A 13,144-nucleotide genomic window follows, 5' to 3' on the forward strand; every position below is an offset into this window, starting at 1 on the left:
AAAAAAAAAAAAAAAAAGAAGATAGAAATACTATCTTGCTATTTGGGATATAATTAGGCACACTTAAAAATTTTTCATTCAAAATGGCAGTCAAATACAAGAAACTTACAGTTACTACTCATTCCCACATTGTCTAAAAGTTAGGGGGAAAAAATCAATACTCAAAAAGCATTTAAAGGCAAAATTTATCATTGCAAATCTATCAGGTCAAAAATTGTGGCTTAGATCTTCCCTGTATCACCTATTTTAAGAGTCTTGCTACTGCCCCTTTCATCCAAATCCATCATTTTTAACCATTCATGGTGTGTGAACCCCTTAAAAGTTCACAATACAACTGAAGCTTGGTGAAGCTTGGAACTTTTTACCAAAGAAATGCATATCTTTACATATACAGAAGGTACCAAAAAAAGGATACACATTTTAAGAAAAGAAAAATTGTAAAACTCAATGTATACCAATAACAGAAGATGAATACAAGTCGTGTTAAGCACCTCTTATAATTGCAAAAGCCGAATGTGACTTGAGTATTACAAATTTAACACATCTTTTTCCTTTCTTAAAATGTATACACATTTTTTGTCAGTTGCCGTATACACACAATATATGACATATTTCCTGGGGATTAATCAGGTTGGAAAATACTACATTAAATTCTATGAATAAGAATGCACAAATTGTAGAAAATGCAATCTATAAAGTTGAATCTCATTTTGGAAATTAAGAGACAATCTTTCTGGGAATTATGCTTATGAATTAAAATTTAGTTTTTTATATAAATTATAGATAAATTTATATCTTGTTGCAGATGTGTGGTTTTAGTTTGCCGCATGACAGGAAAGAAATTATTAGGCCAGACTTCTGATAAATTTAGCGTGAATTTAAGTCAGAATATTAGGGCTTTTCTGGGCATAACCATGTGTGAAAGTGTCCCATGACGTCCATACATTATAGTTTTGTTAAGGCGGAGGTACTATTGTAATGGACAAGCCACAATCCCAAAACAGTTTCTTAATGTAATTGAGTTTGATTATCTTCTGTTCTTCTGGGTCCCAGCATAGCTCCGAAGAGTTGCTGCCTGCAGCTTGCCTTTGGAGCACTTCCAAAGCAAAATAGGTGATACCATAAACATATCCTGGTCTTGCCATTTGGGGTAAGCAAGTGACTCTATGTGGTGGCTCCTTCTGGATGTGAATTGATTTTAATGATATCTTTCTCTCTTCCGGGTAGGATTTATGTGGGCACCACTCATGTGACACCCTGGGAATGGCAGACGTTGGGACCATATGCTCTCCAGAGCGCAGCTGTGCTGTGATTGAAGATGATGGCCTCCACGCAGCTTTCACCGTGGCTCACGAAATTGGTATGCGGCGCCTTTTCTCTTCCCTAGCCAAATCAAACACTTGTAACAGCTGCAACAGGAACCAAAATACTTGGCAATTAATTCCAGATTTTTCCTGGTTCAGATGTACCATCGGGGATTAAATTTGTTTATATTTGCACTTTTCGGGTTAACTGAAATGGGAAGGGGAAGGCAAAGTCAGCGACACAGGAGATGTTTCCTTTTCACTGCATCATTTAAAATTTTCAGAGAACTTCATTACTGCTACCATCTTTTTACTGTCATTTTAAGCATCCCTGAATCTCTCCGAGACTAAATTTGTCACAGTTGACTATGGAATGCGGAGATGCCCATCTTAGAGGTTATTCAGCATAGTTCTGACTTACCCAGAGTTAATCTGTGTGTACAACAATTTCACATGTATTTTACTTCACTGCGAGTAATAATGATAGGCTCCTGTCACAGGTATCAATAGCGTATAGTAAATATTTCTGTCTCATCCCTAACAGCAAAGCAAATAACACTATGCCCGACACTGAACAGGGTTTGCTTTAAAATATCATTTACCCAGTTTGTTAGTCACAAGAAACACATCTGAATCCTAAACTATAAATGGAGGACTTGAGTTCGTTGCTAAAAAATAATCTCAAATAAAATATGCGTGCTTCCTAATCATTAACTTAGGCTACTGGGTGTGAGAGAAATTAGCTTAGTACCCACAGGACAGATGTTAGAATTAGACACATCAGGGCTTAATTCTTCCTAAAGTACTTTCTACCTACATCATATTGATCCAATTATTTAAACTCTCTAAGCTTCAGTCTTTACACATGAAATATAGGCATACTAGTGCCTATTTCATGGAGTTATTTTACAGACCAAATTGGGAGAGTTTAGATAATAGGTATTTTTTACTTTCCTGGGTACTTTGGTTTTGTAGTTAAATAGTTCGTTTACTTTTTAGACGTATTTATCACCTATTAGCATCATTTATTTGGTGGGAGCAGAGTGTGGTTTGATAATGATTGTGCCTTTTTTGCTATGTATTTTTAAACAGATTTTTCTGAAAGCTGAAATCATAACCTTTTCATGCACATTATAAGTTGTTTTCACATTCCTGGTAGACAGAGAACATTTTCACAAAGTGTTAATTCCTGACTGTCATGTTTGCCTTGGGAAGTTAAAACACCTTCTAATCAAAAGAGCAGTATGATTGCATAAGTCAGAATATTGCACCAGTAAAATAGGATTTGGTAATCAATTTCAATGCTTAAGTATTAATCATGACATTGATCTTATTTTTTTTATTAAATCATAGCTGTGTACATTAATACTGTCATGGGGTACAATGTGCTGTTTTTATATACAATTTGAAATATTTTCATCAAACTGGTTAGCATAGCCTTCATGTCATTTTCTTAGTTATTCTGTTAAGACATTTATATTATACATTAGAAAGATTCACATGTACCCTTATAAGATGAACCATAGGCATGATCCCACCAATCACCCTTCTTCCACCCATCCTCCCTCCTCTCCTCCCTCTCCCCTTTCCCCATATTCTTGGGCTAGATTGGGTTATAGCTTTCCTATGAAAGCTATAAATTAGTTTCATAGTAGGGCTGAGTACATTGGATACTTTTTCTTCCATTCTTGAGATACTTTGCTAAGGTTAAGAAGAATATTTTCCAGCTCCATCCATGTTAACATGAAGGAGGTAAAGTCTCCATCCTTCTTTAGGGCTGCATAGTATTCCATGATGTACATATACCACAATTTATTAATTCATCCATGGTCGATGGGCACTTGGGCTTCTTCCATGACCAAGCAATTATGACATTGATCTTCTTAACTGACACTCTTTTTACCACTTAAGAAAAAAAATTATAAAAAATAAAACCTGAGTGTAAAAAGCTACCTGATAGCATTGCTGATAATATTTTAATTCAATACTTTATTAATTGAGCATCTGTGGCTTCAAGACCTGGCCAGAGATCTGAAGTGGAATCCCAGCTCTGGTTCTTTGTTTTTATCTGAGACAAGTGGTTTAGACACATTGGGTCTCCATCTCTTTGTAAGGTAGGTTTGTAAAAGGAAATGTCTCTTTCCTGCACTGCACCACAAGAACTGGTCAGCCTGAAGGTGTCTTTAAAACATGTATTGTGGGGTGGTACCTGTGGCTCAGTGAGTAGGGTGTTGGCCCCATCTACTGAGGGTGGTGAGTTCGAGCCTAGCTGTGGCCAAACTGTAACAAAATAAATAAACTAATAAATAAAATAAAACAACATGTATTGTGGGATCCAGGATAATGGTTTTTGGCTCTACTTATCTCTCACTCATGCCTAGTAAATGAATTGATATAAACACAGCCTGATATAGAACCTTAGTCGATATTTATTACATATCTATGTGCATGAGTCATCCAGAAAAAGAAACAAGGCAATATTCTACTCTATAGCAGAAACTAGGGGGAATTATTCCCAATACTCATATTGGGGTATAATTAAAAGTAAGCCAGTAATTAATCCCTGGTATTCACAGTGAGAGAAGTCCTGCTGGGAAGTGTCTACATCCCTGGAAGGCAAAGGTTGGTCTGTCTCTGACTGGGTGGAGAAAGCATGAGGAACCAGACATGGAGCTGGATTTTGGTATCATCCATGCATAGAATTTAAGCTTCTAAATCATAACCTTTAAACAGTGAGATTACACATTCCTTGAAGGAAGGGCAATTTCTTCCTTCCCTCTACTTCTCTTTTAGTGATCAATGGGTTTTTACGCATTGACAGTTTCTGGGAGGCTTTCCTGCAAGACAATAAATGCCCCGTCTAGGGCTGCTCTGACTATAATCCATCTGGGCTGGAACCAAGAGCCATGCAGTGTCACCTTTCACAACTCTCCTGAATTCCTAAACTAAGAGTCTTTGGTTACACAGGCTAATGCAGCAGTCTGAGACATAGGAAGCCAGATGCTGATAAGAACAAACATCATATTGAAACTATATGTGCACATACTTATTCAGTAAGAATTTAATAGTACAAAGTATTAGACATAATTATACAAGGAAATAATGTGGGACAGGTGTGGATTTCTGTATGAAAAATCAAACCTAAACCTATGATATGTGTCCACTTTAATTTCTTGGTTGGATCATCTCTGTTTATTTTGTTGGAGTTCCCTATAATTTATTCTCTACACATCACACGCTTAATTCCCTTTTTGCATTACCAATGGACTGATCTGAGTAGTTAAGAATTAGAGGTAAGGGAATATGGATTTAATATCCCTTTCATAAGAGAATCTGGCTTTCATTCACTTCGTTTTTTAATTGCTTTATTATTCTTCAACTTTGTTTTTGCCTAAATATTATGAACATGTGTTATAAAATATGAGGCTTAAATATTTAGAAAAGATAGCCTGACAAAAGATTTCCTAATCATCTGTGTGTTATTATAGAGACCTGCCTCCTCAGCCAGTGTGATATCCGGTACTGCAGCTTCCTGATCTTTCCCCAGTGCTTTATTTTTGGATCGTTGCGTGAAGCTCTCAGCCTGGCCTAACCATGCACCCCCTTCTAATTCTACTCTATTCATGCAATTTCCCTCCTCCTTTTTTACTAGGCCTTTTCACCTTGCCAGCTTTGGAAGTTATGTACCCCGGCTTAAGTATGGCAAAGACAATTATGTTGTAAAGCTTCAGTATTCCAGAGGGTTTTGAATTTTCTCAAGCCTCATTCCAAAATATGCAATTTGCTTCATGCAAACGGATAGTGTAAATGTGTTACCATGCTTAAAACATAACCTGGGAGAAGATTCCCAGACTGTCCGCATAATTTTTCTACTTTATTTCTTCTATAATCAGTAAGAGGATATAGGCGACTATTTAAGAATGACACTTTTATTAACTGACTTATAGGTTCTTATGGGAGTGCCCAAAACTATTTTCTCTTTCCATGCACAGTGCTTTAAGATACAAATTCATGTGCATTTTATGCACAAACAAAAAAATGTACATTTGCTTCTACCTTGTTCACATAAAACTCAACCCATGTTGGGAATTAACCTGTAGGATAAACAGAGGCAAAGCTGAAGTCATATCTTAGAACATTTCTCTGCATGGTACCAGAATGACCTGGGTAATAAATGAAGAATTCTAAAGGGCTACACTTCTCATATCCTTGTGATAACTGGGAAGCTTCTCTTTTCCTGATAATTCTTTTGAAAAAGAGCTAGATTTTAGAGGTAGTGTGTGTTGCCATCGCAGGCTTCTGGAAGATACATGTTGATTAATATGTGCATAGACGGTCATGGATTGCCTTCCTCTTGGCCACATTATGTGATGTAAACATCGACTAAACTGTTAGGACATTTCAGAAAGTTATTTCAAACCATCCAAAAACACAGTTCCCATGTATGTTCCTTGAGTGAAGGCAAGAATGTGTTTGCAGCTGTTTTACAATCCAAACGTGAAGGAAGTGCAGAAAGTTTTCAAGTTAATGGAAGTTTATATTTGAGTTTATATTTTTAACTTGTCAAACTTTTACTGTTGACTTGCAATAATAAAGATTTCACCTGCTGACCACATGGTCCTTAAAAACAATAATTTTTATGATGTTGGGCTGGCTTCTAACATGCTAAAGAGAACAATTGGATTCTATTCAGGCTAATGAAATCCATGGTGTGCCAACAAGGCCACATTTTGCTTTATAGTAAATTATGAAACGTGCTAAGTGAATCTCTCTACGATGAAAGACTTCAGTGTGCTTCCTAAAGCAGGCAACTTAAAAAGTCAAGCCCAAATATTCAGCTGAGATTTAGGAAGTGGTTGAGACACAACAGCAGGGCTGCCTGTTTTGCTGTGGTTGGAGGGTGTTCTCTGGTTGTGCTGATCTGTGAGTGACTGTGCCCCCATGGATGATTAGATTAAACACAGCCATGTTTTGACAAGCTGCAGAGGCCCTCAACACCATAGACCAAAGCCAAGTGCACAGAATCAGATGCCCAGACTGGCTGTGAGATGTGAAGTGCGAAGGAAGCTGGGATTAAACTTGGTATTTACCCCCAAACCCATCGCTTTAATCAACACAAGCTGAGCATTTTTTCCTATCCAGTTGGGAGCAGTGCCACACTATGTCTTTCTTGGCCCCCAGATGAAAGGCGGAAATAAGTTTTTGCTATATGTTCAACAGCATCAGGAGATTTAATGTTTATTATTGTCAGTTTTTAAAAACCAAATCCCAAGTCATGTTTCTCTAGGGGAAGTCCATAGATTAGCTGTAACACCTGCAGACCAGCAACTTAAAAGTGGCATAAAATATAAATACATGTGCGTGTCTTTTCCCTAATGATTAGAATATTTTCCCTTGCTTTCTAAATCAAGAGTGTCTGGTAACATCAAAAGGTATTAAAACCAATGAGGACTAGAATGCCCATAAGTAAAAGCGAGTGTAGCAGACCCAGAATTATGAGCGAGGATAAAGAGGTCACTAACAATCATTGTTCCTTTTCTATATGTCAAGCGCACATCCTAAATAATTCACATATTTTGTATCATATTTAATCCTCACAAAATGCCATCAAGTTAGTACTATTCATAGGTCCCCCAAGAAAAGAGGAAACGGATACAAACAGAAATTTCCAAAGCCAAGGTCAAAAACTAATTTACTGCCAGGGTAAGATTCAAACTCAATTCATCTGGCTCTAAAGTCTAAGATTTTTATACTATTCTAAAACAGGCTTTTTAAAGACCATATTTAGTTTCTGAATTTGATTCAAAAGGATATTGACACAGCCAGTTTATAAGGTGAAAAAAATTATGTTTCTCTTCCTTCCAAATTACATAATTGATACCACATTTACTATTTATGTTTAATGTTTTGAAATAGGAATTTAAGACTTTTATCACATCTATATAAGGATTCATGTTTGAATAAATATGTATGATCCAACTATTGGAACTCCTGGTTCCTTTCTGCAAGGATGCGAGGTGCTGATCCCATGGGGGCTGTTGACTCACTTTTCAACCCCTGGCACCTCCATAATCCCAGCTGGAAAATTAGGTAAAATGAAAACATGACCTCATTAAGAAGCAGATGCTTCATCTGAGCGGCGCTTTCCCAAGTAAACACATTACAGAGCTTCTTGTGACATTTTTTTAGGATGTGGTGCTGTGTCCCCTTGACCACTGGTCAGTATGGGATCAGAAGACAGAAGCTTGAAATTCTGCTTCATTTGCCCACCAAAATTTAGAAAAACAACCAATTTCCCTCCTGAGGGTAGGATTATAAGGCAGCTGCAGCTGTATGGCAATACCTGAGCTGAGTAAGAAACCAAACCAACCATTTCCTTTAAAGAAAGGTGTCTTCACCTCCGTCATTGCAGATTGTCTAATGTCAGATTTTATAATTCCTTGTGAATTATAAACAAGATGCTCTGAATACTCATTAGGAATAGCAAAGACGAAATTTATTTAATAAAATGTCACTCATTTGCCAGCTTAGAAAGACGATAATCATACTGGAAAAATGATCAGGTGACTAATTGTTTGCTATTTCTGAGTTGCCAGCATAACTCAGAATCTTGACCCTATGAACTTATTGTGACGCAATTTACCATCCAATTTAATAACTCTGTATAATTCAAAGAAGCTCTTTCCTGACATTTCTTTGTGTGATGGGCACTCATTAACAGGACTCTTATATTTAGGACATGATTTAATATTTGTTAAGAAAAGATGAATATTTTCTATGGATATACAATTGACATCCTTGACTCAAAAAGCAAAATACAGCTCAGAAGTGTGCATCACTTGGAAAAAGACTTGTGCATTTGCCTTATTCTCTTAAATTCAGCCTGGCTTACGTCTCTCTCCTTTTTAAAATCTCTTTTGACCTGTAAGTCTAGGTGCCATTGACAAAGCATCCACCACATAGTGGGTTTGGCTCTCAATTGCCTCAGAATTTTCGGTGAGAAGCTTCCAACTGCATCAGTAAGAATTAAAGATTTGCTAAGAAAGACAAAATTGCTGTCTTTTTCGATCTTTTGCTTGTTTGCTGATTATAAACAGTTGCAAATACAAACACTAATCCTTCCCAAAAGCAAGACTTTGGGACTTCTGATTTAAACCCCAGCAGTGAACTGCTGCTAAACCCACCTCTCCCTGTTCCTACTTAGGAAGCTTTCATGACCTCAAATCTCTGTTTTAACCCTTCAGAATTGCTTTCAATCTTCCCCTCCTTTCTCCTCCAATACTCTGACTCTCCAAAAAGAAATACTTTTCCATTCCAAAGGTAAAAATACAATTTCTGCATGGGATTCTTGATTCCATCCCCTCTCAGTTAGCTCTGTTGGTCTGTATTGTTCTATAAAAACTCATAATAAAATAAAATTTAATGTAAACAACAGATTCCTCTAGGCATGGTCAGCATGTTGTATTCTTTAAGTGTGGCATTCCTCTCTAGGGCAGGAATGTCTACACCCCATCTGCGACCAGGGATCCTGAGGGCTGATTGTTGAAGAAGTTCTTAATCACCAAACCACTATCCATTTTATATATCTGCGTGTGTGGTATATAAACAGACTCTCTTTAAAAAGGCAGATATCCGAACAGCTTAATAGTATAAATTTTGATTCAGCCGGGGCCTTACATTTTCAATTTCCTGGATTCTGGGTTTTCTTTGATAATAAGCTTTTGGTACCATATTGCGCTATCTAGAATGTGAATCTGCTTTAAACTAGCTCATGCTTTTTTATATGTCTTGCAATTTTGAGGCTCAACAATATTGGCCAGTTTGAAACTCGTGGTAAATGTCTTAGTGTAATTTATTGGAGATTTAAATTGGAAAACACCCCTCCTTTTGCTGTGCCCAGATTTTAGTATGTCTGTCACATCTTTCCTGAAGAGCATCCAAATATCCCTCTCATTGATCTGCCCTTTCATATCCTGTCCAGCTCCTGAAGGGAAGTCACATGGGTCTCTCACTGTGCCCTGGTTCCAGCTACTCTGGAACTGGCTGCCTGTTTCTCTGGGTGCTCGAATGTTCTTCAAGTTGCCCGTGGCTCTCATTACCCTTGAGAGAGCATGCTTCTCCCAGACACCTGACAGACTTTCCTCATAGAGGGGACAGAACCTTCATTTGTCTTCAAAAAAGTCATTTTCTTTCAGTTGACCCTTAGCAGTCTGTTTCTGCCTGATTTGGGTGATCTTAAATTCACATCTCCTTTAACCTCTTGCCAAGGTACAACTAACATTTTTTTTATGCAAAGGGCATACAGGAGGGATTCCCTGTATACATCTTTGGTGGCAATTAAGTTACATTGATAAATTAGTAAATTTGGGGAGCATAAAATTTATAACATTATGCCAAGTAACATGCCAAAGGTTTTGTACAACTATGCCAATAGATTTAACATTAAACTGTCTTGCTTACATAATTTAAATCTTTAAAATTATATGCTTCACCTCTCTGTACTCTCTTGGGCCCCTCCAAGTGAATTTAGTGTTTGCCATATGGCCAATATTTTAAATCAGAATTCCTAAATCTACCCTCCAAATGAAGCAAAAAGCCCTCAATGAAATGATAGCAATGCATATGGAAAATACTATTTATTTATGTAGATTTATAGGAAAAGACTATTATTCCATTACATAAGTATGCGTATCTTATGAAATAGGATTCAAAAGTCACACTTTAAAATATTAAACCTGGATTCAAATAAATATTATATTTCAGAGGTCACTTTGGGGCAATCTTCCTTTCTCTTTTATGCCAGAGGGAAAATCTCGAGTGTGAAATTTCCACACAAATATGCCATTTGTCCTTGTTAGCTGCCAAATCTACATTGGGAAGCTTGGGGAGGCACAGAGGGCATTATCCACAAGTGTTTGGTGTACTAAATACCTTTAAGTAGTTTCTCATAGGACATAAGTGAAAGATTCTGTTTCTTCTTTGAGCTGTGCCTTCCCTTGAATTCTCAACTTCCTACTCAAAAATTGGAATAGCCCCTGGAATTTTCCTTTGCATGTTATTTGGGACGTACTTTATACACTATAAGGCACATTTATACAAACAAAACCATAAGTGGTGGTGGGACAGTTTCCCAAAGAAAACTTACTTGCCTAATAAATACTATTGAAGTAAATATCTGAATAAATAGCATAAAAATGCGGAGACTTGGAAGGTCACCGAGCCCTCACCACTTAATTTCAGTCATAACAGCCGGCAGTTGCTTGGTGAACAATTTTGTTATGAGGTGTTGGTGATTTAACAAGTTGACCAAAAGTAGTCAGAATTCAGAATAAAAATTTTCATCTCTGTTGGATTTTATTGGTGTGTACTGGACACTTTGATAGTGGCCAACGTTTCTGCACTTGGCATTCAGGAATCCAAGAAGAATACAGTCAACTTCCTGTAATATTTTCTACATTCTTTGCAGTCGTTTGTATATGGTTCTAGAAAGCTTTGCTAAAACACTACTGGGATGATTTGCTGTTCACTTTTTAGAGTTTCTACTGACTGCTCAAACTACTGTGGCAGATTGTTTTAAACAATTTTTTAGATTTAGTAGAGAATAGCATTTTGTCCTTAGATTTTGTGACAATTGATTTTATGTAATAAAAAACTACTCAGATTATAAAAATGTGATTATGCTGTGAAGTAATACCGAGTTTGATAGAATGAACATGTGGCATTGGCTGGTATTGCAGAGAACATGTTTGGGAAGCTTAGGCGCAGATACCACCTGGCTGAATGATTTTAAACAATCACATACCTTCCTAGTATTTGTTTTGTCTTTCAGCTCTAACACTCCATGAATGTCTTGGTATTTTAGACATTTCCTAAATTTAGACAGGTGTGTTTTCAAAATAGTATATCTGTGAAAATAGTACACATTCACAACTCACTAAATCACTAAAAGAGATGAACGGGTGTATGGAACCAAGTTACATGGCATGGAACTTGCAAGTCCCTCGTCTCACTTCATGCTTTATTCTCCCTCTAGTTCTCTCTTATTCTGTTTAATTGACTAAGAAAATAGAACTTTGACACTCAACAACCATCTACTATGGGCTTGTAACTTGCACAGCATTAAGTTAAATACAGAGATTTCAACGGTGTATGGGGGGAAGATATACTTTGATCTCATGGGGTTTGATGAGAGAAGGCAGAAAATTAGACAATCAAAATAATATGTGGTGAGGGTTATGACATAATCCCACAGTTGTCTCACAAACTCCAGATTCTAAGGAAGGGTTTGTTTCTACATGTCATTGAGAACATATGTGATCCAGATGAATTATGGGAACATCGATTCTCAGTTTAATTTTTTCAGTTTTCATCTGGATAGTCACTTCTACACTAACTAATTGGGCAGCTTTTATTTTCCAGAAGGCAGTTAAAATGAAGTCATCTACAACTGGTGGATAAAAAAATCAAGCACTAGGACAATTGTCATGGTAAAATCCATAATTCGTACTTCCTCTGTTCTTTCTCTTAGGACACCTCCTTGGCCTTTCCCATGATGATTCCAAATTCTGTGAAGAAAACTTTGGTTCCACAGAAGATAAGCGCTTAATGTCTTCCATCCTAACCAGCATCGACGCCTCCAGACCCTGGTCCAAATGCACTTCCGCCACTATCACAGAATTCCTGGATGACGGCCATGGTACGTATCATACAGGTCAACGTGAGCCCAGAAGCTCAGCTCAGGATTCTTAGGAGTTTTGCTTCATTATCTCTTTGTAACATTCACCTTGCCCTCTCAGAGAGTGAGTTGTTTGGACAGTGTCAGAAAGAGGAGCGAGGAAATTGTCTGCTGATGTGTAATGCGGACACCCTGGGTGGCATTCTAGCTATGGTATTTTTGCTTTTGAATTGAAAAAGTTCAAAGGAGAGGCAGTGTGGGAGACCACACAGAATGCCCAGCTAGTGCCCTGAAAGCCTGACTTTTATTCCTTCTTCCACCACTAACTTCCTGTGAGAACTTTGGCAGATATCTTGGTCTCTCTGCTATTAATCTGACTCTCAGAATCACTTGTTACATGCCCATTACAGGGGCGTGGTTAAGTTGTAGGTGACAGGTCCACTGGTTTCCCTTTACCGCAACCTAAAGCCAGGAAAGGAAGCGCTCTACATTGGCATTGACTAGAAGATTTTGGTTTCATCCCGACAGCAGATTCTCCTGAAAGTGCAGTGAAAACTGCAGAACAGAAATAGAAAGGCGATTGGAATGACGGGAATACGCCTTCAGAACTTCAAAGGAAAATCTTTGGCTTTATCCTTTCGATACAGTTCAAGAGCACAGAAGACTTTATTAAATTCAGTAAGACTAGGATTAGTGCTATAAATGATATAAAAATACTCAGGAAGTCACAATTTTTAGAAATAATAAATACTGACCTCTAAGTCATCTTTGAAACAACTGTCGCAAATTTCCCTGCATTCTTTATTACTTTAAAGCAAAAGAAACACAGGAGGGGAGATGCATTAAGGTAGGAAAAGATCTTCAGAGATCATGTAGCTCAAGCTTTTTATCTTGCAAAAATGGACACATTCTCTTCTGCTCTTTTAAAATGTGTCTTCTCCCCCCAACAATTGTGATTAAATCGAATATGAAAGAAAATTCTTGATCACAATAATTTTTCATAAAAATTATCTCACAAGGTTGAATACAGAGAATCTATGATAGCTGTGTTTTTTTCAGTTCCATAGAGTTTATGACAGTATTTTCATAATCTCTTAGTTTGTGGACCATCTTGAAGTTTGGCTACAGAGGGTCAAAACAATTGAAAAATTCCATTCATCGGCTC

At 37.3% G+C, this 13,144-nt stretch overlaps 1 protein-coding gene across 1 annotated transcript in view; it reads left to right on the forward strand.

Moving 5' to 3' along the window:
• Window positions 1-13,144, forward strand: part of ADAMTS5 (ADAM metallopeptidase with thrombospondin type 1 motif 5) — a 39,624-nt gene that overhangs the window by 11,103 nt on the left and 15,377 nt on the right. The window contains exons 2-3 of the mRNA XM_003783892.3: window positions 1,228-1,360; window positions 11,833-12,000. Coding sequence (XP_003783940.1) covers window positions 1,228-1,360; window positions 11,833-12,000 — 301 coding nt within the window. The remainder of the gene's footprint in view (window positions 1-1,227; window positions 1,361-11,832; window positions 12,001-13,144) is intronic.

The sequence above is a fragment of the Otolemur garnettii genome, unplaced genomic scaffold, assembly GCF_000181295.1.
Source record: "Otolemur garnettii isolate 467f Iridium unplaced genomic scaffold, OtoGar3 scaffold00009, whole genome shotgun sequence".
Classification (NCBI taxonomy): Eukaryota; Metazoa; Chordata; class Mammalia; order Primates; family Galagidae; genus Otolemur; species Otolemur garnettii.